This window comes from Muntiacus reevesi, chromosome 1, assembly GCF_963930625.1.
Source record: "Muntiacus reevesi chromosome 1, mMunRee1.1, whole genome shotgun sequence".
In the NCBI taxonomy this organism is placed as follows: Eukaryota; Metazoa; Chordata; class Mammalia; order Artiodactyla; family Cervidae; genus Muntiacus; species Muntiacus reevesi.
In genome coordinates this window covers 162,373,677-162,399,198 of record NC_089249.1, presented here as the reverse complement: position 1 = coordinate 162,399,198, position 25,522 = coordinate 162,373,677, and the positions used below count along the sequence as shown (strand labels likewise).

At 43.5% G+C, this 25,522-nt stretch overlaps 1 protein-coding gene across 3 annotated transcripts in view; it reads right to left on the bottom strand.

The window, feature by feature from the left end:
- Positions 1-292: 292 nt before the first annotated feature.
- ZMYND12 (zinc finger MYND-type containing 12) overlaps positions 293-25,522 on the bottom strand; it is a 38,141-nt gene continuing 12,911 nt past the window's right edge. For 2 of the 3 annotated variants that reach the window (XM_065929856.1, XM_065929867.1), the window contains exons 3-8: positions 24,775-24,946; positions 11,277-11,446; positions 8,293-8,415; positions 5,987-6,098; positions 4,381-4,530; positions 293-2,363 (exon numbers count right to left, since the gene is read on the bottom strand). In XM_065929856.1, the coding sequence (XP_065785928.1) occupies positions 2,242-2,363; positions 4,381-4,530; positions 5,987-6,098; positions 8,293-8,415; positions 11,277-11,446; positions 24,775-24,946 (849 nt within the window). In that variant the 3' untranslated portion in view covers positions 293-2,241. Of the gene's footprint in view, positions 2,364-4,380; positions 4,673-5,986; positions 6,099-8,292; positions 8,416-11,276; positions 11,447-24,774; positions 24,947-25,522 lie in introns of those variants that run through there. The other variant, XM_065929877.1, reaches the window with a different exon arrangement.

The following is a 25,522-nucleotide window of genomic DNA, read 5'->3' as shown; positions in this document are numbered from 1 at the left end:
CGTCTCTCTATGAGGAGTTTTGGGTGGTTTCTATTTCTTCTTTATATATAACTGTCCGCCATAAGTATTAACACTCCGTAAGTATGTATTTTTTCAAAGTTTTATTGAAAAAAAAAGTTATATTGAGGTAACATCTTTTTTTTTTTTTTTAAGTTTTTTTAATTGGAGGATAATTTCTTTACAACATTCTATTGGTTTCTGCCATACATCAACACGAATCAGCCATAGGTATATATGTATCCCCTCCCTCTTAAACCTCCCTCCCATCTCCCACCCCCATTCCACCCATCAGAGCACCCTGTGACATACAGCAAATTCCCACTGTCTATCTATTTTACATATGGTAATGTATATATTTCCATGCTACTTTCTCAATTTGTCCCACCCTCTCCTTCCACCTCTGTGTCCGTAAGTCTGTTCTCTGTGTCTGCATCTCTATTGCCCTACAAATAGGTTCATTGGTACCATTATTTTAGATTCCATAAATATGCATTAATATATCATATCTGTTTTTCTGACTTACTTCACTCTGTGTAACAAGCCCTAGGTTCTTTCACCTCATTAGGACAGACTCAAATGTGTTCTTTTCTTATGGCTGAGTAATATTACATTGTATATATGTACCACAACTTCTTTATTCACTCATCTTAAAGTGGACATCTAGGTTGTTTCCATGTCCTAACTCTTGTAAATAGTGCGGCAACACACACCGGGGTGCATGCATCTCTCTCAGTCATGGTTTTCTCAGAGTATATGACCAGTAGTGGGATTGTTGAGTCATATGGTAGTTCTATTCCTAATTTTTTAAGGAATCTCCATATTGTTCCCCATAGAGGCCATATTGGTCCTTCTTTTTTCTAATTTATTTTATTTTTGGCTGCCCTGAGTCGTCATTGCTGCACCTGGGCTTTCTCTAATTGCAGCGAGCGGGGGCTACTACCGCTTCAGTGCACAGTCCTCTCATTGCAGTGGCTTCTCTTGTTGCGGAACATGGTCTCTACGGTGGACAGGCTCAGTAGTTGCAGCTCGGAAACTCTAGAGAGCAGGTTCAGTAATTGTGACACACGGGCTCAGTTGGCCTGTAGCATGGGGAATCTTCCCAGACTAGAGAGCAAACCACAGTCTGCTGCATTGCAAGGTGGATTCTTAACCACTGGGCCACCAGGTAAGTCCTTTGACAGGTCCTTGATTTGCATATCCTCCCCCTGGTTTAGATCTATCCAGAAAGCAAAGAGCTAATGGGCAGGCTGCTTGGCGAGTCTGGAGCAAAAATGTCTGCGCTAAATGACCAGAGTCCTCAATGGGACAAGTTGATACAGTCATGGCCACACCTTGGCCATCTTAGAATGTAATGAGATTGAGTGTGTGGGGGCAGTGAGTGGGGGTCACAGAGCTAGTATGTGAGAAAGCTGGGATTTGAACCAGGCATGTCTGCTCCCGTGACTGCCTTCTGTCCCCTACATCACAGAAGACCTTCCAGAGGACTTCTGCCCTAGACAGTAGAGATGACTCACATCCACTTCAAATAACTCTCTGAGGAAAGAGACAGCAGCTTGGAAGGGTAACTTAGCCCATCTATACTGGAGCTCCTTGAAAGGCCCCAGGGGCCTTTTCTGTCCAAGAACAACAATTTATGTCTGCATTTTGCAATTTGCTTTCTATATGTCACACATCCTTTTTGCTCCTCCATTCCTCCTTTACTGCCTGCTTTTCCATTAAGCGGATCTTTCCTAGTGTGCCGTTTTAATTTCTTTGTTGATTTTAACTGTTTTTAGAGTAATTTTCTTAGCGATTGCTCTAGGAATCATAATGGGCATTTTAATCACAATCTACTTCAAATTAATGCTAACTTAATTACAGCAGAATAGAGGAGCTTTACTCCAATATAGCTCTAATCCCTACCCCTTTCTTTGGCAAAGAACTATGAAGCATGAATCACTGGGAGACCTCAGAGAAATAAGATAAACTATTTGCAGTTTAATTACGAATACCTTGTTAGTGAACTGACAGCACATTATTCAAAGTCGTACAAAGTCATAATAAGCAAGAGTTTTACTGATCTCTGTGCCAAAAGCTCTACATTCCCCCAACATATGCTGTGTAACAATAAAAACACAGCTACGAGTGCAGTGCCAGGGGAACGGGGTGGGTACTTCAGCAATTCATAGCACCTCAATGCCCCTGTGCAAGGCTGAAATACTTTAGATGCTCAGTCGTCCCTGATGCAGAGCTCATGGGTCACTAAGTAATGGGTTGAGCTTCCTCACCTGAGATGAGATTTAGTAAACCCTGAATGGTGTCTTGTTCCTGGACACTGAGCTTCTGTTTTTTGGCTAGGTGGAGGGCTCTCAAGGCATATTCTTCTGCCTGAAAGAGAATTGCAGAGACAAAAGGAAATTGTCACAGAAAAGCATTATGTTGGAAGCCCCATCTCTGCTCAACCCCAGAAACATGGGCAGGACCCTTCAACTTCTCATACTACCCACTGAGCTCTTTGTGAAAACTTGTGAACACATGACCTAGGTCTTCATAGCTAGCCTCACGTGTGGGATGAGGGTGAGAGGGGTCAGGGAACAGGAAAACCTGGATGCTGAAATTCTGAGTTTATAGTGGACAAAGCCTCTTTTCTCCATTTCAGGGCCCTTTGAACCAACATTGAGAGGCATAGAGGTGAGAGGTGCCACAAGTAAATTGCCATTTGGGGAATCCAGGTGGCCCAGAGTCTTGATTTGGACAGAAGTTTCACAGGACATTGTGAGACAGACTCTGGCTCACCTTTCCTTCCTTTCTACCTTCCCTTCTTTCCTCCCGCTCTGCCTTCGTTCCCCCTTTCCCTCCTTTCTTTCAATAAACATTTATTGAATGGCTACTGTGTTTCAGAGACTGTGACTATAGGCAGAAATTCCTAACCTTGTGAAATTTACTATACAGTCGGAGAGAGAGGCAATAAACAAGACAAATAAGTAGAATACGATGGTATCTTAAATAGTGATTCAAGCTGAGAGAAAAAACTAAAGCAGACAGGGGGACAGAAAGTATTAGTGATGGCAATGCTCCTGCTGCTGCTGCTAAGTCGCTTCAGTCGTGTCCGATGGGGGGTTGCCATTTCAGGCAGAGGACAGGGAAGGCCTTATTCAAGAGCAGATAGCTGATTCCAGACCTGCAGGAAGCAAGGCACCAATCTGAGTAGAGAGAGGTGGCCCTTTCTTCTAAGAACCTCTTGTAGACCTAACATCCTTAAAATACCTTGGAGGAATGACTTCCTTCAGTAAAAAATGGGACCCTGAAATGCAGAGGTTTTGTCCACAGTAAACCTGGAAATGCAATGAAAATGCTTCTCTGTTCCCTGACCCTTCTCACCTTCATGCTCCCACAATGTCCCAGGCTTTGCTCTCACACTCTGTTACAACCCACTGATCAGGAACTCCTCCAGGCCCTGGTATACAGTAGGTGCTTAGTAAAACTTTGCAGGCAAATGGAAAGAATGAAGGAAAGAAGGGAGGAAGGGAACAGGGGAAGGACATCTTAACTTTTCCCATGTCACCTGCACAAAACTGCCTCCTCCAGCCAACCCTCTCTCCTCTTTCCTCTTGCCTGCTTTGTTTTTCTTTGTAGAGCTTTACAGGCTCTGAAATTATATTACACATTTATGTGTTCACTTGTTTATTGTGACTTCCCCTCCTCCAGAAGAACCTAAGTTCCACGGAAATAGGCAACTTGGCTGGGGGTTCACCACTGTACCCTCAGTCTCTAGAACCATCCTTTGCAAATGGCAGAAGTTCAATAAATTATTGAATGAGTGGATCAGTCAATCAATAAATTAAGGAACCTGAGATTTGCCACTTACTCCATAAGAAATTTGGCAAATAATGGATGCACTCTGTGCCTCAGTTCCTTACCTGTAAAGTGGGAATGATAAAAGACTTACTTTGTAAGGTTGATATGGAAATTACATGTGATACTTCATGTAAAGTACTTAGGCTAGTGACTGGCATGTAATAAGCACTCAAAAATGACTACCTTTGGAATTGTTTCTGCCAGGATCCCTCCAGCAACAGGGAACTCACTATCACTGTGTAGTCAGAGTGACTGCTCCATTTCCCCAAGAACTCTCCAGAGCCCTTCTGTCCTACAGGCCTCCCAGCACTGTCCCAGCCTCAGTTTACCTGTGCAACCCTAGGGTGGTCCCCTTGAGGGAAGAAGACAATCCTGTTTTCATTGTGCAGTTGGACTTAACAGGTGAAATGTTGTCAGTGTTTGAACTTTTTTGGAGTGAGGGCTTACTCTGAGGACAAAAGCTAGTGCAGATGGACAAAACAGCCGAATCCAACCAGAGGAATTTCTCCCTCTGTTTTAGATTTGCTGCTTTTCTAGGGGAACTTGCCTTTGAAGAATTCATCATCAGGAAGTAAAGCATGGACAGAATTTTGAGAACAAAGATTGTTTTTTGGGGGGCTTTGTTAGATGTAGATTCTCGAATGTTCAAGATTGAAGTCAGGATCTGAATAGCTTCTGCTTCCTGGGCTTCATCTGCAATGGAAAAAAAGGGAGAGAAGAGGAAACAGGCCCTGGGGCAGCTGCGTCTACCCCCAGGGATGAGCACTGAGCAGCTAGGGCACCCAGCCTTCAGGCAGTTCGCCAGCTTTGTCCAACGTGCCATCATCAGAGTAAACTGAAAGAAAAAAAAAGTTCATTCCTACAGGTCCCTGAGTTGCTTAGCCTGCTTTCTTTCAGAGTCCTAGATTTCTCAGGCGCCCGATACAGGGAATTTGTCCTGGTGTGATTCCTTGGGTCCAACTCAGCTTTCATTCTACAGCAAGAGGAGGGAGACAGGCTTCTGGTAGCCACAGAATCTTAATTCTTCTTCCCCAAATCCAAAAATGCTTAAGCAACAACCTTTCCGCTTTCCCCATGTGAGGCTAAGCTAAGAGAAAAAGACAGAAAAGACATACACTGTAATGTTAAAGTTGACACTCTTTGGATAGCTATGATTTTCAAGTTTTATGCTTTAACATGAACCACTTTCATAATGAAAGAAAAGTCAATAAAGTTATGAATTTTTCGAAGCTTAGCTCAAAACTTCTCCTCCAAGAAGTCTTCCTTTTTCAAAACATCCAACTGTACTCATTTCTTCATTCTGGGACTCACCTTGTAATATAATTTGTACTTGTTGAAGTTATCTTTTCTTTCACATAGTTTCTGTCTCACTACACTGTCTCTTTTGAGCAGAAACTAGATCCTGCGTCAATTTTTATGATCTCAGAAGGAATGGTGCTGTATTCAGTCCTCAGCTCTTTGCTGAGCTAAGGATACAGAGATGACTCAGAATCCACCATGAGAAGAATCATGCTGCTGAGAAGCTCACGGTCCAGTAAACGAAGGGGATGAGGCTCCAGAACAAATGAGCAATGGGACTTCCATGTGGACACTCATGTGTCCTGGGAGGATAACACATAAAAAATGGATGCTATGCAAAAATCATGGGGGGTTCTAGCTGGGTTTTCTTTCCTTCCAAATCTGTCCCTCATTAACCCCACTGGAAAGACTGTGTGTGATGCTGTGGTGCTGTGCTGGGTTAAGTCACTTCAGTTATATCTGACCCTGTGCGACCCCATGGACTGTACACCACCAGGCTCCTCTGTCCATGGGATTCTCCAGGCAAGAATACTGGAGTGGGTTGCCACACCCTCCTCCAGGGGCTCTTCCTGACTCAGGAATCAAACCCACCTCTCCTGAATTGGCAGGCAGGTCCCTTACCATTAGTGTCACCTGGGAAGCCCATGGGTGATGCTAGGGACCTGAATTTTTCACAACACTGGCTAAATCTCTTTGATTCCTCTGTCTCAGTTTGCCCATCTGCAACACAGGGAAGATGGCACGGATGCGCTCCAAGACAGGGACAACTGTTCTCCCTCTGAGGGGCAAAGTCTATGGATCAGAAGAAATGAAGCCACTGCTTTGTTTCCCAGGAAGAACTGCCACTTACCCAAGCCAGTGTCCGTCTCAAATCGTTTGCCCAGTAAATCTATTTGTTGGATGCGAGCCTGTGAGAGGACTTGATAGTGATCATTCAAATATTTGTTCCAGATCTCAGAGACCTGTTGGGAAAGGAGATGGTAATCAGACAAGCAGGCTGGACTTTAGCCATTGGACCAGACATTTGAGAGGGCAGAACCTCTGGCCAGGCTTTCTGACCATCTACAGACTCCCCATTTCATTGTGTCTGGAGGCAGGGGGAGCCCTAGGAGCCTGGAGGTGCTTGCCCAAGGTAAGTGTGACAAATGTTAGGCTGCAAAGGGCACGTGGTAGGCTGATCTGGGGACAGCCCTGGTGGGGTCTAATTATAATAGCTGCCATGTATGTACGAATGAATACCGAGAGGAGAAAGAGGATGGGATGAATTGGGAGATTAGGATTGACATATATACACTACTATGGTGGTTCACCTGAGCACGCACTCACACATGTATAACATAGATGACTAATGAGAACCTACTATATAGCAGAGGCAACTCTACTCAGCGCTCTGTGGCGACCTAAATGGGAAGTGGCAGTTCTTCCTAGGAAGCAGAGCAGCGACTTCACCTCTTCTGATCCATAGACTTTGCCCCTCAGAGGGAGAGCAGCTGTCCCTGTCATGGTGTGCATCCATGCCATCTTCCCTATTTTGCAGAACGGGCAGACTGAGACAGAGGAGTCAAAGCGATTTGACCAGTGTTGTGAAAAATTCAGGTCCCTAGCATCACGCATGGGCTCTCAGGCGGCACTAATGGTAAAGAACCCGCCTGCTAATTCAGGAGAGGTGGGTTTGATTTCTGAATCAGGAAGATCCCCTGGAGGAATGTGGTTTAGGTGGTGAAGAATCCGCCTGCCAGTGCAGGAGCTGCAGGAGACCGGGTGCAATGCTTGGGTCGGGAAGATAGCCTGGAGGAGGAAATGGCAACCTACCCCAGTATTCTCGCTGGGATAATCCCATGGATGGAGAAGACTGGTGGGCTATAGTTCATGGCGTCGCAAAGAGTCGGACCTGACTGAGCCCCTGAGCACCCACTCACACATGTATAAAATAGATAACTAATGAGAACCTACTGTATAGCAGAAGGAATTCTACTCAACGCTCTGTGGTGACCTAAATGGGCAGGAAATCCAAAAAGAGGTGATATATGTGTACATATAGCTGATTCACTTTGCTGTGTAGCAGAAACGAACACAATATTGTAAACCAACTATACTCCAATAAAAACTAATTTACAAAATAAGGTTTAAATATATTCTTAAATAAAAATGACTGCCATATGTTGAGCACATACAACTTCCTTTATATCCTCCCAACATCCCAACTGAAGTCTTATTCTTATTACTCCCAATTCATAGATAATTAAACTGAGGCTCAGAAAAGTTAAGATCACACTTGACTCTTGGTAAGAGCTGCTATGTGGCACAGCCAAGGTTTAAATTCAAGTCTGCCTGATTCCAGAGCTCATTTTTTTTCAGCTACATCACAATGCCTTGTCCTCAGAAGTGGGTCTAAAATATGAATAAACAGTCACTGCATGAGAGCCTATACCACATGCAAAAATGGCTATTTGCTAAGTAAAGTGTATATGAACATAACCAAAATTCAAATATATTAGAAACAGTTTAAAATCTTTCACAGGTAAAGATGGACATTTTAAAGTACTTTCATGTTCTTTGATCCCTTCACAGGACTTTTCCACAATCAATTTTGCTTAAAAATCTAATCTCCTCCTCTATCCCACACTTCAACATGACCACCTTAGCTTGCTGCTAGGGATATGACAGAGTATATATGTGTGTGTATTAGTTGCTCAGTCGTGTCCGACTCTGCGACCCCACGGACTGTAGCCTGCCAGGCTTCTCTCTATAGGATTCTCCAGGAAAGAATACTGGAGTGGATTGCCATTCCCTTCTCTGGAAGATCTTCCCAACCCAGGGATCAAGCCCTGGTCTCCTGCATTGCAGGCAGATTCTTTACCGTCTGAGCTACAGGGAAGTCCTATGACAGAGTATACGGCAGTCTGTTTGGAAGGGTTTGGTTCTTATTGACCCATAATTTGTTATTTGCTAACTGCTCTATGGATGCTAAGGACTAAACTATTCTGGTAGAGGAGAAACAGAAAGAAAGAGAAGTGGAATATGTCATGTATTAAGCTATGTGACCTTGGGCCAGTCATGTCATTCTGTGTCTCGAATTTCTCATGAATGGCCTGACACCAGGTTCAAGATATAAGGCCTAAGTATCAAGGCTCAGCTCCCGTATTCCCAACTCACCTTGGTGTACAATGTGTCTGCCAGGTCCAACTTTTTAAGGCCATTGAAGATGTTGGCCAGGTGGAAGTAGCCGCCTGAGGCCCTGATGTGCTCTGTTCCAAATGCACAACTGGCAAAATAAATCTAGAAGGAAGAGAGAGAGTGCTTGAGTTTTCTTTGTAAATCATGTGTCTGATAAAGGACATGTATCCAAAGCCTATAAAGAATTTTTACAATGCTTCATTTAAAAATGGGCAAAGGATCTGAACAGACAAGCCACCAAAAAGATACACCAATGACTAATAAGTACGTGAAATAATTCTCAGTATGATTAATCACTGAGGAAATGCAAAATCAAACCCACAATGAGCTATGTCTTTAATCACACACAATAACGGCTCTAATTAAAGACAGAAAATAACATATATTGGCAAAGACATGGCAAAAATGGAATCCTCTTGTCCACTGCTGGTGGGAACATAAAATGATGCAGCCTCTGTGGAAAACAGCTTGCCAGTCCTCAAAAAATTAAACATAGTTTAATCACATGACCCAGCAATTCTATTCTTAGGCATATATCCAAGAGAAGTAAAAACATTCCCTGATGGCTTAGTTGGTAAAGATTCTGCCTGCAATGCAGGAGACCCCGGTTGGATTCCTGGGTCGAGAGATCCACTGGAGAAGGGATAGGCTACCCTCTCCAGTATTCTTGGGCTTCCCTTGTGGCTCAGCTGGTAAAGAATCCACCTGCAATGCGGGAGACCTGGGCTTGATCCCTGGATTGGGAAGATCCCCTGGAGAAGGGAAAGGTTACCCACTCCAGTATTTTGGCCTGGAGAATTCCAGGGACTGTATAGTCCATGCAGTTGCAAAGAGTCAGACACGACTGAGCGACTTTCACTTCCACTTCCTTCACACAAAGACTTATATATAAATGCTCATAAACAGTATTATTTATAACAGGCAAAAGATGGAACAATCCCAATGTCCATCAACTGGTGAAGGGTAACTATGGTACATCTAAGTGACAGTCAACTATAAGACAAATGAAGTATTGAGGTATACACAACAACACAGGTGAAACTCAAAATAATTATGCTAAGTGAAAGAAGTTAGATGCAAAAGATCACATATCATTGTTTATATTAAGTGTGTATATTAAAAGGTAAATCTAGAGGGACAGGAAGTGGCATGAGAAATGGTTGCAATGGATATGAGGGCTCTCTTTAGGGTGAACACTGGATTATCTTGGTGGTTACAGAACTCTGTAAGTTTACTAAGAAATCATTGAATTGTACATTTAACTGTACATACCATTGAATTTTATGGTATGTATCAATAATTTGGGGTTTTTTTTTAAACTTAGGCTAAGGAATCTGAGCTTGATCTAATGCCAACTCTGTGTTCCAGCTCAAGACAGAATTTGCTTCTGCTTGATCTGTTGGAGGTTGTAGAGTATAGAGAGGAAACACAAACAAAGAAGTGCATGAGCCAAGCTGCTAGGCGGAAGTATATGGTACCCTCACAAGTATTTCCTGAGGATAGTTTAATAAAAGGTTTACCTCCAGAGACGTGGAAGGGGTAAGGAAGCAATGAGAGTTAGTGAAGCACTAGGCACTGTGCTATTGAGATTGTTACAGTAAGAGACTGGTATAGTCCAAACTCCTGAGAAAACCAGGGGAGAAAGCAGGGCTACCAGGGCCAGCAAGAGTGAGAGCTGCGGCTGAAGGCTACCTGATGGGAGCTGTGGCTGCAAGGAGCACTTCCCCTGCCAGAAGTGTGCTGGTGCAGAAAGGTAGCAGAGAGAATAAATACCTCAACCTCTGTCTCCTCAGAACCTCCTCTGCCATGCCTCTCACTCCCCAAACGCAACTGAGGCCAGAGAGCAGTGAAGTCCAGGTTCTACAGTCCATAAAGGCCAGCCTTCCGGGGCAGAGGAGAGCAAAGAATGGATCTGGGGTAAGGGGATATGGAGAATAACCAACGCAACAAGGTTTCCAGCAAATTTAGGGACACTGTGCAGCGCTAGGCAACCAGAGGGAAGGTTGTCCAATGGAGGGGCTCAAGAAAGGCTCAGCCTTCATTGCGACTGCAGTCTGACCCCAACTTCATCCCGATTTCAGACTCAGGAGCTCCTCTCTCTGGTAATACTGTCCAATGTGCTGTTCTAAGTTGCTTCAGTCATGAACAACTCTTTGCGACCCTATGGACTATAGTCCACCACGCTCCTCTGTCTATGGGATTCTCCAGGCGAGAACACTAGAGTGGCTTGCCATGCCCTCCTTCTGGGAATCTTCCTGACCCAGGGAATGAATTTGTGTCTCTTACGTCTCCTGCATTGGCAGGTGGCAGGTGCCACCTGGGAAGTCCCAATATGGTCCAATATTGAAATCCTAATAGAAACCTTTGGAAGAACAGCTCAGTCATCACCCACATCATCCTGTCTAACAATGTACAGAGTTCTATAGTTTACAAATCACTTTCACACAACTCCAGGCCATTTAAATGTAATAACCACACTCTGAAGTAAAGATGTTGATGTTACTTATAAAAATAATAGCCAAAGTACTGCACATGCTCTGCTATCTTATTCATCTCTGCAATTACCTAATGAGGCAGAGACTGGCTTATGGTTTCTGTCTTACAGGTGATGAATGACATGAAATAATTTATCCAAGTCTATGTGCCTGGTGAAGAGACACCACTAGAACGAGAAGGAAAGCCCATAAAGCATCTTAATCAGGATGCTCTTCTGCCTCCCTTTATCATCCTTGGAGCAACTGAGGCTTGGGAAGTGATGTGATGTGGACAAGGATGTACAGACAAAAAGTAGAAAGTCCTGAACTCAGGTTGTTAGAATTGTGTTCTTGCTAATAGTCCACCAAACAAACAGCTATAAACAGAAAGTTTCAGAGAAATGCTCAGTAAAAAGAAAACAGCAATAAACAACAACCAAACAGAGGTGTTCTCAGAAACATTCAGGTGTCGTAATGTAGCTTGTTTACATCATTGGCCAGATGATAGCGGGCTTCATCATAGTTTTCCTTAGCCATGTAGAGAAGTCCCAGGTTCCGATGCAGTAAGGAGTGGATGGCATAACTACATTCAGTTGATTTGAGGACTGTCCACTGAGCTTGGGATAGATATTCCTCAGCCTGGACGACCCGGCCCAGACCTGCCCAAAAGAAATAAAGATTGCAATTCATATCCTGCCCAGAGAACACAAGATGAAAGATGAGTCATCACTCATACACTCACTCATTGACTTAAATACTGATTGACACACAAAAACCTGTACATGAATGCTTTTAGCAGCCTATTCATAATAGCCAAAATATAGAATTTAAATGTTCACCAACTGGTGAGTAAATATACAAAATATGGTCTTTCCATATTTGTGAGTGGCATGTCATTCAGACACAAAAGGAATGAAGTACTGATACATATTACAACACAGATGAACCTTGCAAACATTGTATGAGTGAAAGAAGTCAGAGGCAAAAAGCCATACATTGTACGATTCCATTGATATAAAATTTCTAGAATAGGTAAACCCATAGAAACAGAAAGTGGATTAGTAACTGGCCAGGGACTGTACTCCAATATTTTGGCCACCAGATGTGAAGAGCCACCTCATTGGAAAAGACCCTGATGCTGGGAAAGATTGAAGGCAGGAGGAGAAGGGGACAACAGAGGATAAGATGATTGGATAGCATCATCCACTCAATGGACGTGAGTGTGAGAAAACTCCAGGAGATAACGAAGGACAGGGAAGGCTGGCATGTTGCAGTTCATGGGGTCGCCAAGGGTAGGACATGACTGAGCAACTAAATAGCAAAAACAGGGACTGTAGGCATGGGGACTGAGGTGTGACTGCCGATGGTATTGGGTTTCACTTTGGGGTAACAAACATGTTCCCAAATTAGATGTGATAATGGCTGCACAATCTTGTAAACACACTAAAGCTACAGAATGGTACTTTAGAAGGGTGAATTTTACAGTACATGGACTATATCTCAATTTAAAAATATATGTATATTCATATTCAATACCTTCCTTGTGCCTTTGTCTGAAGTGATAGGAATTCAAAGATGAAATTTTACAGGGAATGAATGAGTGACATGGAAACAAGAATATTCATTGTTGTTGTTCAGTCGCTCAGTCATGTCCGACTCTTTGTGACCCCATGGACTGCAGCATGCAAGACTTCCCTGTCCCTCACCATCTCTCAGAGTCTGCTCAAACTCATGTCCATTGAGTCAGTGATGCCATCCAACCATCTTCTCCTCTGTCATCCCCTTCTCCTCCTGTCTTCAGTCTTTCCCAGCATCAGGGTCTTTTCTAATGAGTCAGCTCTTCACATCAGGTGGCCAAAGTTTGGGAGCTTCAGCTTCAGCATCAGTCCTTCCAATGAATATACAGGACTGATTTCCTTTAGGATTGACTGGTTTGATCTCCTTACAATCCAAGGGACTCTCAAGAGTCCTCTCCAACACCACACACAGTTCAAAAGCATCAATTCTTCAATACTCAGCCTTCTTTATGGTCCAACTCTCACATTCATACATGATTACTAGAAAAACTATAACTTTGACAAGATGGACCTTTGTCAGCAAAGTAATGTCTCTGCTTTTTAATATGCTGTCTACGTTGGTCACAGCTTTTCTTCCAAGGAGCAAGCATCTTCTAATTTGATGGCTGCAGTCACCATCTGCAGTGATTTTGGAGCCCAGGAAAATAAAGTCTTCCACTGTTTGCATTGTTTCCCTATGTATTTGCCATGAAGAGATGGGACCAGATGCCATGATCTTAGTACTTTGAATATTGAGTTTTAAGCCAGCTTTTTCACTCTCCTCTTTCACCTTCATCAAGAAGCTCTTTAGTTCTTTGCTTTCAGTCATAAAGGTGATGTCATCTGCATATCTGAGGTTATTTCTCCCGGCAATCTTGACTCCAGCTTGTGCTTCATCCAGCCCGGCATTTCACATGATGTACTCTGCATGTAAGTTAAATAAGCAGGGTGCCAATATACAGCCTTGATGTACTATTTTCCCAATTTGGAATCAGTGCATTGTTCCATGACCAGTTCTAACTGTTGCTTCTTGACCTGCATACAGGTTTCTTAGGAGGCAAGTAAGGTGGTCTGGTATTCCCATCTTTTTAAGAATTTTGCACAGCTCATTCTGATCCACACAGTCAAAGGCTTTGGCATAAGGAAGCAGATGTTTTTCTGGAATTCTCTTGCTTTTTCTATGATCCAGTGGATGTTGGCAGTTTGATTTCTGGTTCCTCTGCCTTTTCTAAATCCAGCTTGAACACCTGGAAGTTCTCGTTCACGTAATGTTGAAGCCTGGCTTGGAGAATTTTGAGCATTACTTTGCTAGTTGTGAGATGAGTGCACTTTTGTGGTAGTTTGAGCATTCTTTGGCATTGCCTTTCTTTGGGACTGGAATGAAAACTGACCTTTTCCAGTCCTGTGGCCACTGCTGAGTTTTCCAAATTTGCTGACATATTGAGTGCAGCACTTTAACAGCATCATCTTTTAGGATTTGAAATAGCTTAGCTGGAATTCCATCACCACTATTAGCTTTGCGCTCATAGTGTAAATAAGTACACTAGTATATTTGTAATATATACTAGCATATTCATAATAAACATAATATATTCCTAATAGAGCGTAAATGCAATCATAGTAACATTATAAGGTTTTCAAGTAGAACAGAGTTGTTGTTTAGTCACTAAGTTGTGTCTGACTCTTTTTCGACCCCACGGACTATAGCCCACCAGTCTCCTCAGTCCATGGAATTTCCCAGGCAAGAATACTGTAGTGAGTTGCCAATTCCTTCTCCAGAGGATCTTCCCAACCCAGGGATCAAACATGCATCTCTTGCATCTCCTGCATTGTCAGATGGATTCTTTACTACTGAGCCACCAGGGAAGTGTTTAATTCTGTGGATGGGGTAGAGAGGGACAATGGAGTGGAGAGAGGCATGGTCAGTGCTTGGACTGAATGTTTGTGTCCTCAAAATTCATATACTGGAGCCCTAATCCCCAGTGAGATGGTAATTGGAAGGGAGCCTCTGGGAGTTAATTAGATTATGAGGGTAGAGCCCTCATAAATGGGATTAGTGCCCTTACAAGAAGAGACATGAGAGAGATGATCTCGCTTTTGGCCTTCTGAGGATACACCAAGAGAAGGCAGCTGTCAACAAGTTAGGAATTGGATTCTCACCAGATGCCAGCTCTTTTGGCACCTTGATCTTGAACTTGTAGCCTCCAGAACCGTGAGAAATAAATGTTTGTTTAAACCACCCCGTCTATGGTATTTTTTTTACCAACCAAGCTAAGATAGAAAAGTCTGAGCTAGGCTTGGAAGATGAATATGTTTTCCAGATAGTTAAAGAAAAGAGGGCATTTCAGGCAGAATTAACATATATGCAAAGCCTAGAGATATGACGTAGTATGTTGTGTTTGGAGAATTATACATTAGTCTGTGAAGCCAGAGCACAAAGTATAAGGGATCGAGTGGCAGGAAATGAGAGTAAAGAGGTAGGCAGGGCACAGATCATGGAGGGCTTAGTAAGTCATGCCAAGGAGCTTGCTGCTTGTGGATAAAAATTAGAGGATTTTCAGGAAGGGAGAAAGAACTGGATTTAGATTTAGAAGAATCCTCTGGAACTATGCGGAGGAGAGACCAAAGGGGAGGAGGAAGAGTAAAACACTCATCCAAAGACTTTTTAAATCATTCCAGCAAGTACTTGAACCTAGTACTAAGGCAGTGAATAAGGCTGGAGTAAATAAAAAAGATATTTATGAGCTAGAATGGTTTAGGTGGTTAACCATGTCCCATGGTTAAGTGAAAGTCACCTTTATTTCTGATAGTCAGATATTCTTGACACCTAAACCTTTTTGTTTAGCTGTAAAGATATCTAACGGTTTCCTGCCTACCTGCTTGCCTCCTAGGGAGATTGTGAGAACTGAGCAGAAAACTACTCTGAGAGCATCTGCAGAGCAGGAGGCATGACCTCACATGGAGTGAAGTATTCCATGTGCTGAAAGCTGCACGAGAAATGGTATCAGTAAAGGGTAGGGCGAGGAGGACCCAGACACCTTCAAAGCCAACCTTCTGTTCTTGGCACTTCCTCCCAGGCATACTTCATACGTAAGCACTGCTTTATTCTAGTTGTAATCATACGTCACTGAATTACTGGAGGAGATGTGAGGAAGAAGCAGTCAACAAGAAGCAGCAAGTAATTTTGCCTGAGTGATGCTTACACTAAAATGGGAAAATATTAGAATCGAGAAACCTTGGCCCAGGATCCTGGTTCATGTTAATTAAATAGGCAAGTCACATTTTCCAACTAGATTTTGTCTAGAAATTAAGGGTTTTAGACTGAGGCCTTCTCAAATTTAAAGAAGCAAATGACTCTTAGCTAAGATATTTGCGTACATACGTACTCAGTCATTAAGTCATGTCCAACTCTTTGGGACCCCATGGACTATAGCTCGCCAGGCTCCTCTGTCCATGGGACTTTCCAGGCAAGAATACTGGAGTGGCTTGCCATTTCCTCCTCCAGGGGATCTTCTCAGCCCAAGGATCGAACCTGCATCTCCCGCATGGCAGGCAGATTCTTCACTTAGCCACCTGGGAAGTCTAGCTAAGATGTTTAAGTTCAGGAAAAAACTGGTAGAGGGTATTGATATCTATTGAAAATGAAAATTTTTCAAGTCCAGTTCTCATTTATGGAGATATTATTGCTAGAAAAGGAACGCCCCTAGGCCAAGCTGAACCACATCTAAATAAGGATCAGTACCAAAGGAAAAAGTGTATGTGCGAGGGAAAAAAATGACAAGGCTGCAAATTCAGAAAGCAGGATATAATGAGGTGAGCAGATCAAGCTGTGACAAGCAGGTCGGAATTAAGACTGTGACCGGTGAGTGGGTGAGCTCAGGCATGCCCTCCTCCATACAGCGCTTACCTGGAGAGGAGCAGGGATAGAGTGGAGGTAACAGAGACATCAGGAAAGGAAACTATCCCACAGGGCAATTTGCAGAGTATATGCAGTAGAGAGAGAAAAGATGGCCAGTTAAGCAACAGTGGTACTTGTCTCAAGAGCGAGACAAGTAGGCTTACATTGGGTTGTGGCAGATTCGAGAGATACTATAGTGGAAGATTTTGCAGGACTTGGTGTTGAAAGTAAAGAAACGCAGAATAAAAGTCACAAATGATTCAAAGGTGTGACTAGGAATCGCCCAAGGGAAAAAAAAGGAATCAGCATTTAATGAGGGCCTACCTTACACTATGCCTTCCACTGGCCTTCCACCAGGTGAGGCCACCTGCATCTATGATTACATCTGCAAACAACCCTGAGAAAGAAACATCTGAGAAGGAAATCGTATGCCTTCAATTAATATAAGTTCATCAGATCTGTCCAGTCTCTACCAGTCTGCCAGATGCTCATTGCATGCTGCAGTCCTGACCTCAAGGAGTTTACAGTCCAGTGAAATTGTTACACAATAAAGAAACAAAAAGTGAAGGACTAGGAAAGAAATGAACAGAACAGTTATCAAAAAAGGCAGGAAGAAACCTACTTTGGATGATTACGGGAGACATCTCTGAGGAGGTGATGTTTAACCAGATGCCTGAAGGTTGAACGGAATCAGCCATGTAAGAGGGAGAAACAAGCATTCCAGGCAATGTGTGAGAGAGCCCTAATGTAAGAAAAAGCTTGATGACTGGGTTCCCACAACTAGTGAGGAGATGAAATTTAAACCTAGGTTCTCTCAGTTCCAGAGTGCTGACTAGAGTGAGGGAAGGTGAGTAAAGTGGCTCCTCTTTGAAGTGTTACTGAAAATGTCATTTTCCAGTGGGTTAAAATTTCAAAGTTTTACTTTAAAAAAAAAAAAAAAGATGAATGCCTGTAATTTTTCCATTCCAGTCTGGAGGAATCTCTAAGATGGGAGAGGAATGTGGGGAGGGGGGGCATGTGATTTATTTAGACTTTCAAAAAGGTTGGTAAGGTTATAAATCAGTAATGGTGGGAGTTATAATGAAACCTTCCATCTAGACAGCACTTTCCTGCTTGCAAAGCACTTTCATGTTCATTACACACAAATTCATTTAATCCTCAAAACAGTCCTGTGAAGAGGACTCAGGTTCAACAAATGCTTACAGGGTTCCCATTTAGGTGTCAGGTCTTGTGAGAGGGTTTTAGAGTGCCTTCTCTACACTAAGTACTGTTCTCGATGTAAAGACACTATAATGAGTAAGAATATACACAGTCCCAGTTCCCCCTGAACTTATGGTCTATTGCAGGAGAGGGACTTGAATTAAATAAGCTCATCAACAATGTTGTTCTTGTTTAATTACTAACTCGTGTCAGATTCTTTTGCAACCCCATTCACTGTAGCCCGCCAGGTTTCTCTGTCCATGGGATTTCCCAGGCAAGAAAAATGGAATGGGCTGCCATTTCCTTCTCCAGGGGATCTTTCCAACCCAGGGATCAACCTCGCATCTCCTGCACTGGCAGGCAGATTCTCTACTGCTGAGCCACCATGGAAGCCCCATCAACAAATGTATAATTATTATCAAGGTAAGTGCCCAGAAAAAAGAAAGATGTTTCTAACTGCATACACAAAAAAAGAGAATCGACTCAGTCTGGGAGCTTGGGAAAGGGTTGTAGACGGAAGTGGTGACTCAAGCTGAGCCTGAAGGATGAATAGGAGTTAGTCAGGTGAGGGGGAGGGGAGGAGAAGTGGGAGAGTAGCTAGAGAAGAACCTTCGAGAACAAGGAAGCATCGCAGTTGCAACAAGAGAAGGTCAACTCAACTGAAAGGGAGAGAGAAGATGAGAGGTGAGGTAGAGAATTCATAAAGGTTGGACCAAGCATGGGCTAACAGGTTGCTCTGGGAACTTGGTCTTTATTTATTGGAGTGACTTGGTCACATTTTGTTTAGAGACCAGATTAGAGGGAGGCCGGGGAAGATTGCAGAGGCCAGTTGGCAGGGAGTAATTCAGATGAGAGATGATAGGATTTAGGCTAGGGTGACTTTTCCAATATTCCATAGCGAGTCAGTGTCAGAGATAAACAGAGCCAAGGCTGTATTTCCTTGTTCAGCAGTCTTCCACTAGTCATGGAGGAGGGACAGGCCAGAATGGGGAGTCAGACCAAAGCAGGATAAAAAGGGTATTCTTGCAGCTAAGTGGCCTGGGATGAAGATTCAGAGTGCAAGCCAGTAAGGAGGGGGTCCATGCAGAAGAGGCATCCCAGAATAAGGAGTCAGAGTCCACAAAAGGAGAGGAGGACATCTGCAAGGGGAAAGAATAGGGTTAGAGATGGGAGGTTAACTCATACAGGATAACAGATTAAATATATAAATACATCAGTGAAAATGAAAGCCAACATTCTCACTGTCAGAGAAGGGAACTACAAATATAGAACAGGAGAAAATGAGATTGAACCCTGTGGATTTAAATGTAGTCCTAGGGGGCCCGAAGGGCTTGTGGGTAGCGGCTGCGCGCAGCCGGAGACGGGCGCCGCGCGGGAGTGTGTGAGGGGCGCGGGCGGCCGCCGGCGGTCATGGGAGCCGGCTGGCCGTGGCAGTAGTTGTCTGGAGCTCGGGCTTCAGCTTCCCGGAGCCCCCATAGGGCGGGACAGCCCCCGGGGGGCCCGGCGGTGGCGGCGCCAATTCCCCGCTCCCGCCCTCGGAGTCCTGAGGGAGCTCGCGGCGGAGGAGTGGACCGGGCGGCGCGAATCTGACTGAGGGGCGGGGACGCCGTCTGCTCCGCGCTGCTCCCGGGGCCGGGCCGGCCTCCCACAGCCCCAAGGCCCCGGGTCGCTGAGCTCGAGGCGGGCGGTGGGCCCGGGCGGAGCCCCGGCCGGGGCCGGTGATTCGAGGGCGGCGGTAGGCCCCGAGGCCGGCCGGGCCGGAGCGCGGGGAGCTGAGAGCGGGCCTGGCGGCGGTATGAGCCGGCCCCCGACGACGGGGAAGATGCCCGGCGCCCCCGAGGCCGTGTCGGGGGACGGCGCGGGCGCGAGCCGCCAGAGGAAGCTGGAGGCGCTGATCCGAGACCCTCGCTTGCCCATCAACGTGGAGAGCTTGCTGGAACATCAAAGTGACATATTCTTTAAAAATGTTGTCTTCACAACATAAACAGATGGAGAGATATTCCATGTTCCTGGATAGGAAGAATCAATACTGTGAAAATGACTGTATGACCAAATGCAGTCTACAAATTCAGTGCAATCCCTATCAAATTACCAATGGCATTTTTCACAGAACTATAACAAAAAATTTCACAATTCATATGGAAACAGAAAAGACCCCAAACAGCCAAAGCAGTCTTGAGAAAGAAGGATGGAGCTGGAGGAATAAACCTTCCTGACTTCAGATTATACTACAAAGCTATAGTCATCAAGACAGTATGGTACTGGCACAAAAACAGAAATATAGACCAGTGGAACAAGGTAGAAAGCCCAGAAATAAACCCATGCACCTATGGGTACCTTATTTTTGGGAGAGGAGGTAAGAACATACAATGGGGCAAAGACAGCCTCTTCAATAAATGGTGCTGGGAAAACTGGACAGCTACATGTAAAAGAATGAAATTGGAACATTTCCTAACACCATACACAAAGGTAAACTCAAAATGGATTAAAGACCTAAATGTAAGACCAGAAACTATAAAACTCTTAAAGGAAAACATGGGCAGAACACTCTGATGTAAAGCAAGATCCTCTTTGACCCACCTTTTAGAGTAATGGAAATAAAAACATAAGTAAACAAGTGGAACCTGATTAAACTTAAAAGCTTTTGCACAGCAAAGGAAACTAAGCAAGGTGAAAAGACAACCTTCAGAATGGGAGAAAATAATAACAAATTAAACAACTGACAAAGGGTTAATTTCCAAAATATACAAGCAGCTTATACAGCTCAATACCAGAAAAACAAACAATCCAATCAAAAAATGGGAAAAAGACCTAAACAGACATTTCTCCTAAGAAGACATACAGATGGCTGACAAACAAATGAAAAGATGCTCAACATCTCATTATTAGAGAAATGCAAATCAAAACTACAATGAGATATTACCTCACACTGGTCGGAATGACCATCATCAAAAAGCCTACAAAGAATAAATGCTGGAGAGGGTGTAGAGAAAAGGGAACCCTCTTGCACTGTTGGTGGGAATGGAAGACGGTATGGAGATTCCTTAAAAAACTAGAAATAAAACCACCATATGACCCAGCAATCCCACTCCTAGGCACATACCCTGAGGAAACCAAAACTGAAAAAGACACGTGTATCCAGTTGTTCATTGCAGCACTATTTACAATAGCTAGAACATCAAAGCAACCTAGATGTCCTTCAACAGATGAATGGATAAAGAAGTTGTGGTACATATACACAATGGGGCTATTACTTGGCCATAAAAAGGAGCACTTTTGAATCAATTCTAATGAGGTGGATGAACCTAGAGCCTATTATACAGAGTGAAGTAAGTCAGAAAGAGAAAGAGAAACATTGTATATTAACACATATGTGCGGAATCTAGAAGATGGTACCGAAGAATTTATTTGCAGGGCAGCAATGGAGAAACAGACATAGAAAACAGACTTATGGACGTGGGGAGAGTAGAGGAGAGGGTGAGATGTATGGAGAGAGTGCCATGGAAACTTACGTTACCATATGTAAAATAGACAGCCAAAGGGAATTTGCTGTATGTCTCAGGAAATTCGAACAGGGGCTCTGTAACAATCTAGAGGGGTGGGGTGGGGAGGGAGGCAGGAGGGAGGTTCAAGAGGGAGGGGATATATATATATATACCTGTGGCCTTCCGTCTGGTCAAGACTATGGTTTTTCCAGTGGTCACGTATGGATGTGAGAGTTGGACTGTGAAGAAAGCTGAGCCCTGAAAAATTGATGCTTTTGAACTGTGGTGTTGGAGAAGACTCTTGAGAGTCCCTTGGACTGCAAGGAGACCCAACCAGTCCATCCTAAAGGAGATCAGTCCTGAGTGTTCATTGGAAGGACTGATGCTGAAGCTGAAACTCCAATACTTTGGCCACCTCATGTGAAGAGTTGGCTTATTGGAAAAGACTCTGATGCTGGGAGGGATCAGGGGCAGGGGGAGAAGGTGATGACAGAGGATGAGATGGCTGGATGGCATCACCGACTTGATGAGCATGAGTTTGAGTAAACTCTGGGAGCTGGTGATGGACAGGGAGGCCTGGCGTGCTACGATTCATGGGGTCACAAAGAGTCGGACACGACTGAGCGACTGGACTGAACTGAACTGAACTAATGACTGACTCATGTTGAGGTTTGACAGAAAACACCAAAATTCTGTAAAGCAATTATCCTTGAATTAAAAGATAAAAAAAAAATAAATGTAGTCCTAGGGACCCAAGATCATATATAGATATAGATGTACAGAGAGATAAAGAGATTTAGTAATAATGTGCATATACATATACACATTCAGTTCAATTCAGTCGCTCAGTCATGTCCAACTCTTTGCAACCTCATGAACCACAGCATGCCAGGTCTCCCTGTCCATCACCAACTCCAAGAGTTTACCCAAACTCATGCCCATTGAGTCGGTGATGCCATCCAACCATCTCATCCTCTGCCATCCCCTTCTCCTCCTGCCTTCAATCTTTCCCAACATCAGGGTCTTTTCCAATGAGTCAACTCTTCGCATGAGGTGGCCAAAGTATTGGAGTTTCAGCTTCAGCATCAGTCCTTCCAATGAACACCCAGGATTGATCTCCTTTAGGATGGACTGGTTGGATCTCCTTGCAGTCCAAGGGACTCTCAAGAGTCTTCTCCAATACCACAGTTCAAAAGCATCAATTCATATACACATTATTATACACATATTTCCTAATTCTGTCCACAGAGAAGCCTGGGAATAGCCATACCTCACTAGCAATGAGTATGTCTAGTGCACAATTCATGGCTTCTGAACTCCATTTTCCACTAAAAGAAATCAGGGCTCCTTGCAGATAGGTTTCAGAAAGCAGGAAAAATGATCAAAGAACGATGGGGAGCGAATTCCCTGGCAGTTCAGTGGTTCAGTGCTAATACGGGACTTCTCTGGTGGCTCAGATGGTAAAAAATCTGCCTGCAATGCAGGAGACCCTGATTCAATTCCTGGGTCAGGAAGATCCCCTGGAGAAAGGCATGGCAACCCACTCTAGTACTCTTGCCTGAAAAACCCTATGGATAAAAGAGCCGGGAGGGCTACAGTCCATGGGTTGCAAAGCATCGGACTACTGAGCAACTAACAATTTCACTTTCAATTTTCAGTGCTAATGGATTCCATACTTTCTCTGCAGAGGACACAGGTTCTATCTCTGGTCAGGGAACTAAGATCCTGCAATCCTCACAGCCAGGCACACACAGACACACACAACCTCCCAAAAAACAAACAAGAAAGAAAGAAAGAGAACAGTGGGGATGTGTCAAGGAAACACAGAAGCCAGTGTGATGGGCTGCCACTTGCCAAATCAAGGACAGTTTGAACATCAAATTAAAGATACTAATGGATTGTAACCCATTAAATAAAATAGGAAAACAAAGGTCTATCGTGATATAAAAAATATATTCACTGAAAGTTTGTTGAGGAATGGGATATTCATATAGTTTCAAATACCTCTCTATAAATTATTGATTGTAAAGAGAGGAAAGAGTAACTTTATAGAGAAGAAGCCTGACAGATACCACCTTAATAAAGTAACTTGAACATCATCAATAATGCAACAAACTAAAAACACATCCCAACTTCTAGGATGGGATGAGAACACAGCATCACTTCTGTGATATTCCTGCCAAAGACACATCACCTGAGTTCAGTCATGAAGAAATATCAGAAAAACTCAAATTGAAGGACATTGTATAAAATAATTGACCTTTAATCTTTAAAAGTGTCAACATGGTAAACATCAAGGAAAGCTTGAGAAACTATTCCAGAATGAAGGAGACTAAAGAGCCAAGGCAACAAAATGAGACTGTGATTCTGGGCTCTGTCCTTTTGCTATAAAAATGTGATTGAGACAATTGGAAAAAGCCGAATGGGGTCTGCTTAGTAGATAATCATCGATAATGATTGTACTGTGGTTAAGAAGGAGACATCTTTGTAGGATATGCACACTGAAGTAGTCAAGGCATAGGGCATCAGGTAAGCAGCTTACTCTCAGATAGCTTAGGGGGAAAGTCCTTTATAGTATTTCCAACAGTTTTACTTTTTTAAAAGTTTTTTTTTTAAAAAAAATGGCTGTTGAGATATATAAAGCAGTAGTACAGTATTGAAGGCAAAAGGAGAAGGGGGCAGCAGAGGATGAGATGGTTAGATAGCATCACCAACTCAATGGACGTGAATCTGAGCAAACTCAGGGAGATAGTGGAAGACAGAAGAGCCTGGCATGCCACAATCCATGAGGTCACAAAGAGTTGAAAAGGACTTAGCAACTGAACAACAAAGCAGTACCTAAAATGCTATAGATACTCAAAAATGTTCATTCCCCTCGAAAATGCTAATTCTCCTCTTATAGAAACCACCATGTGTGCTGTCTGCTAAGTCTGTGCTCATTGCTCTCAGAATCACCTCTCCCATCAGTAGGAGCAGGTTCCTAATTTTGTGTTTGAACTGTGTGACTCCAACACAAAGGTAGATACAGATGGATACCACACTCGAGCTGAGTCAACACAATTCTATTTTTCAAGAATTTAACATTGGAAATCAGATGCTAATTAGTTTCTATTACCCACCTTGAACCTGGAGGATGTGTAAATTCAATGTAAATTCAGCTACCTATGATATTTTGAGGTAGCTGTCTTCTGCAGTAAGCAGAGGGTAGAAAAAGCTTGTCTGTAGAGATGGAAAATAAAGCAGGATGCAGAGAGAAACAGAGACAAGACCCAAGAGAGAAACAGCACTAGTCTTGGCTTCTTATAGCATTCAGAGTCTAGTATCTCACTAAGCCTCCCTTCCTTTAGGACACTCCAGCGTCCTAATAAACTTCCTCCTTTTGCTAAGGCCAGTTAGCTTGGATATGGGTCGGTTATAACCAAAAGTTCAAGACATCTCCTTCCCCACCTTGTGCCAAACTTTCCAACAATCCTGTTCTTCCACAAAATGTGTCTTAGTGCCATTGCCAGAGCTGGACATTTTGGCCATTAACATGCCCCAATATGTACTTACCTGGTGGCTCAGCAGTGAAGAATCCGCCTGCAATGCAGGAGATTGCCTGCAATGCAGAAGACGTAGATTTGATCCCTGAGTTGGGAAGATCCTCTGGAAAAGGAAATGGCAACCCACTCCAGTATTCTTGCCTGGAATCCCATGGACACAGGAGACTACAGTTCTGTAGTCTCTGTAGCCCACAGGTTCATGGGGTCGCAAGAGTCGGGCAGGGCTTGGCTACTAAACCACCACCATCATGACTCAATACAGCACTTCTTACTGGTTCCAAGGGGCCTCTAATCAGTTTCACTTACCAAGGCTGGCTTCGGCCAACAGCAAGTAGGCAGGCACCAGCTCAACTGAACTCAGGCCGTGCACATTCATGCGAAAGCGAAGAGAGTGCAAAGCTGCCGGGACAGCATCTTCATGTTTTCCTTCAAAGATGTATTTCTGGGCAACGGTGTAGCAGAGTTCAATCAAATGCTTCTGTGGAAGAAAAAATGAGGCTATCTGAGACATCTAAGGGTAAAAGGTAATGGTGGTTATAGGTACCCCTGGAGATAAGGGCAACACCTAACGACCTGGTCAAGAGCCCGTAGTGAGCCTGCCCACATTGAGGTGGACTTGAGACCCAAAACAGGTGATTAGAAAGGAAAACTCGGGACTGCGAGCTCCTCAAGGTCCAGGGACAAGGATCTTTTCATCATAGGTCAGTACTTGGTATAAATGAGTGCCCAATATAAAATTATTAAATGAATATTATTATGTTCTTAATAAAATCTTAGTTTAGCAAAACTGTAATGTTTCAGGAGAGTCTAAAACTTTCTGCCTTTCTGAGTTAATTTTGAGACAAACATATTTTTCCTTCTGGAATTATCCTGCTTAGTTAATATTAGAAATAACTTTGACTCTGCATCATTCTAAGGCCACTCTCAAAGTGTCACTATACTAAAATCAATGAATCTTTTGTTTTGAGATTTATGGCTTATAAAGCATTATTTTTTCAGAATAACTGAGATGCTATCAATGCCATAATAATAATTTTCCCAATCTCCTTTACTT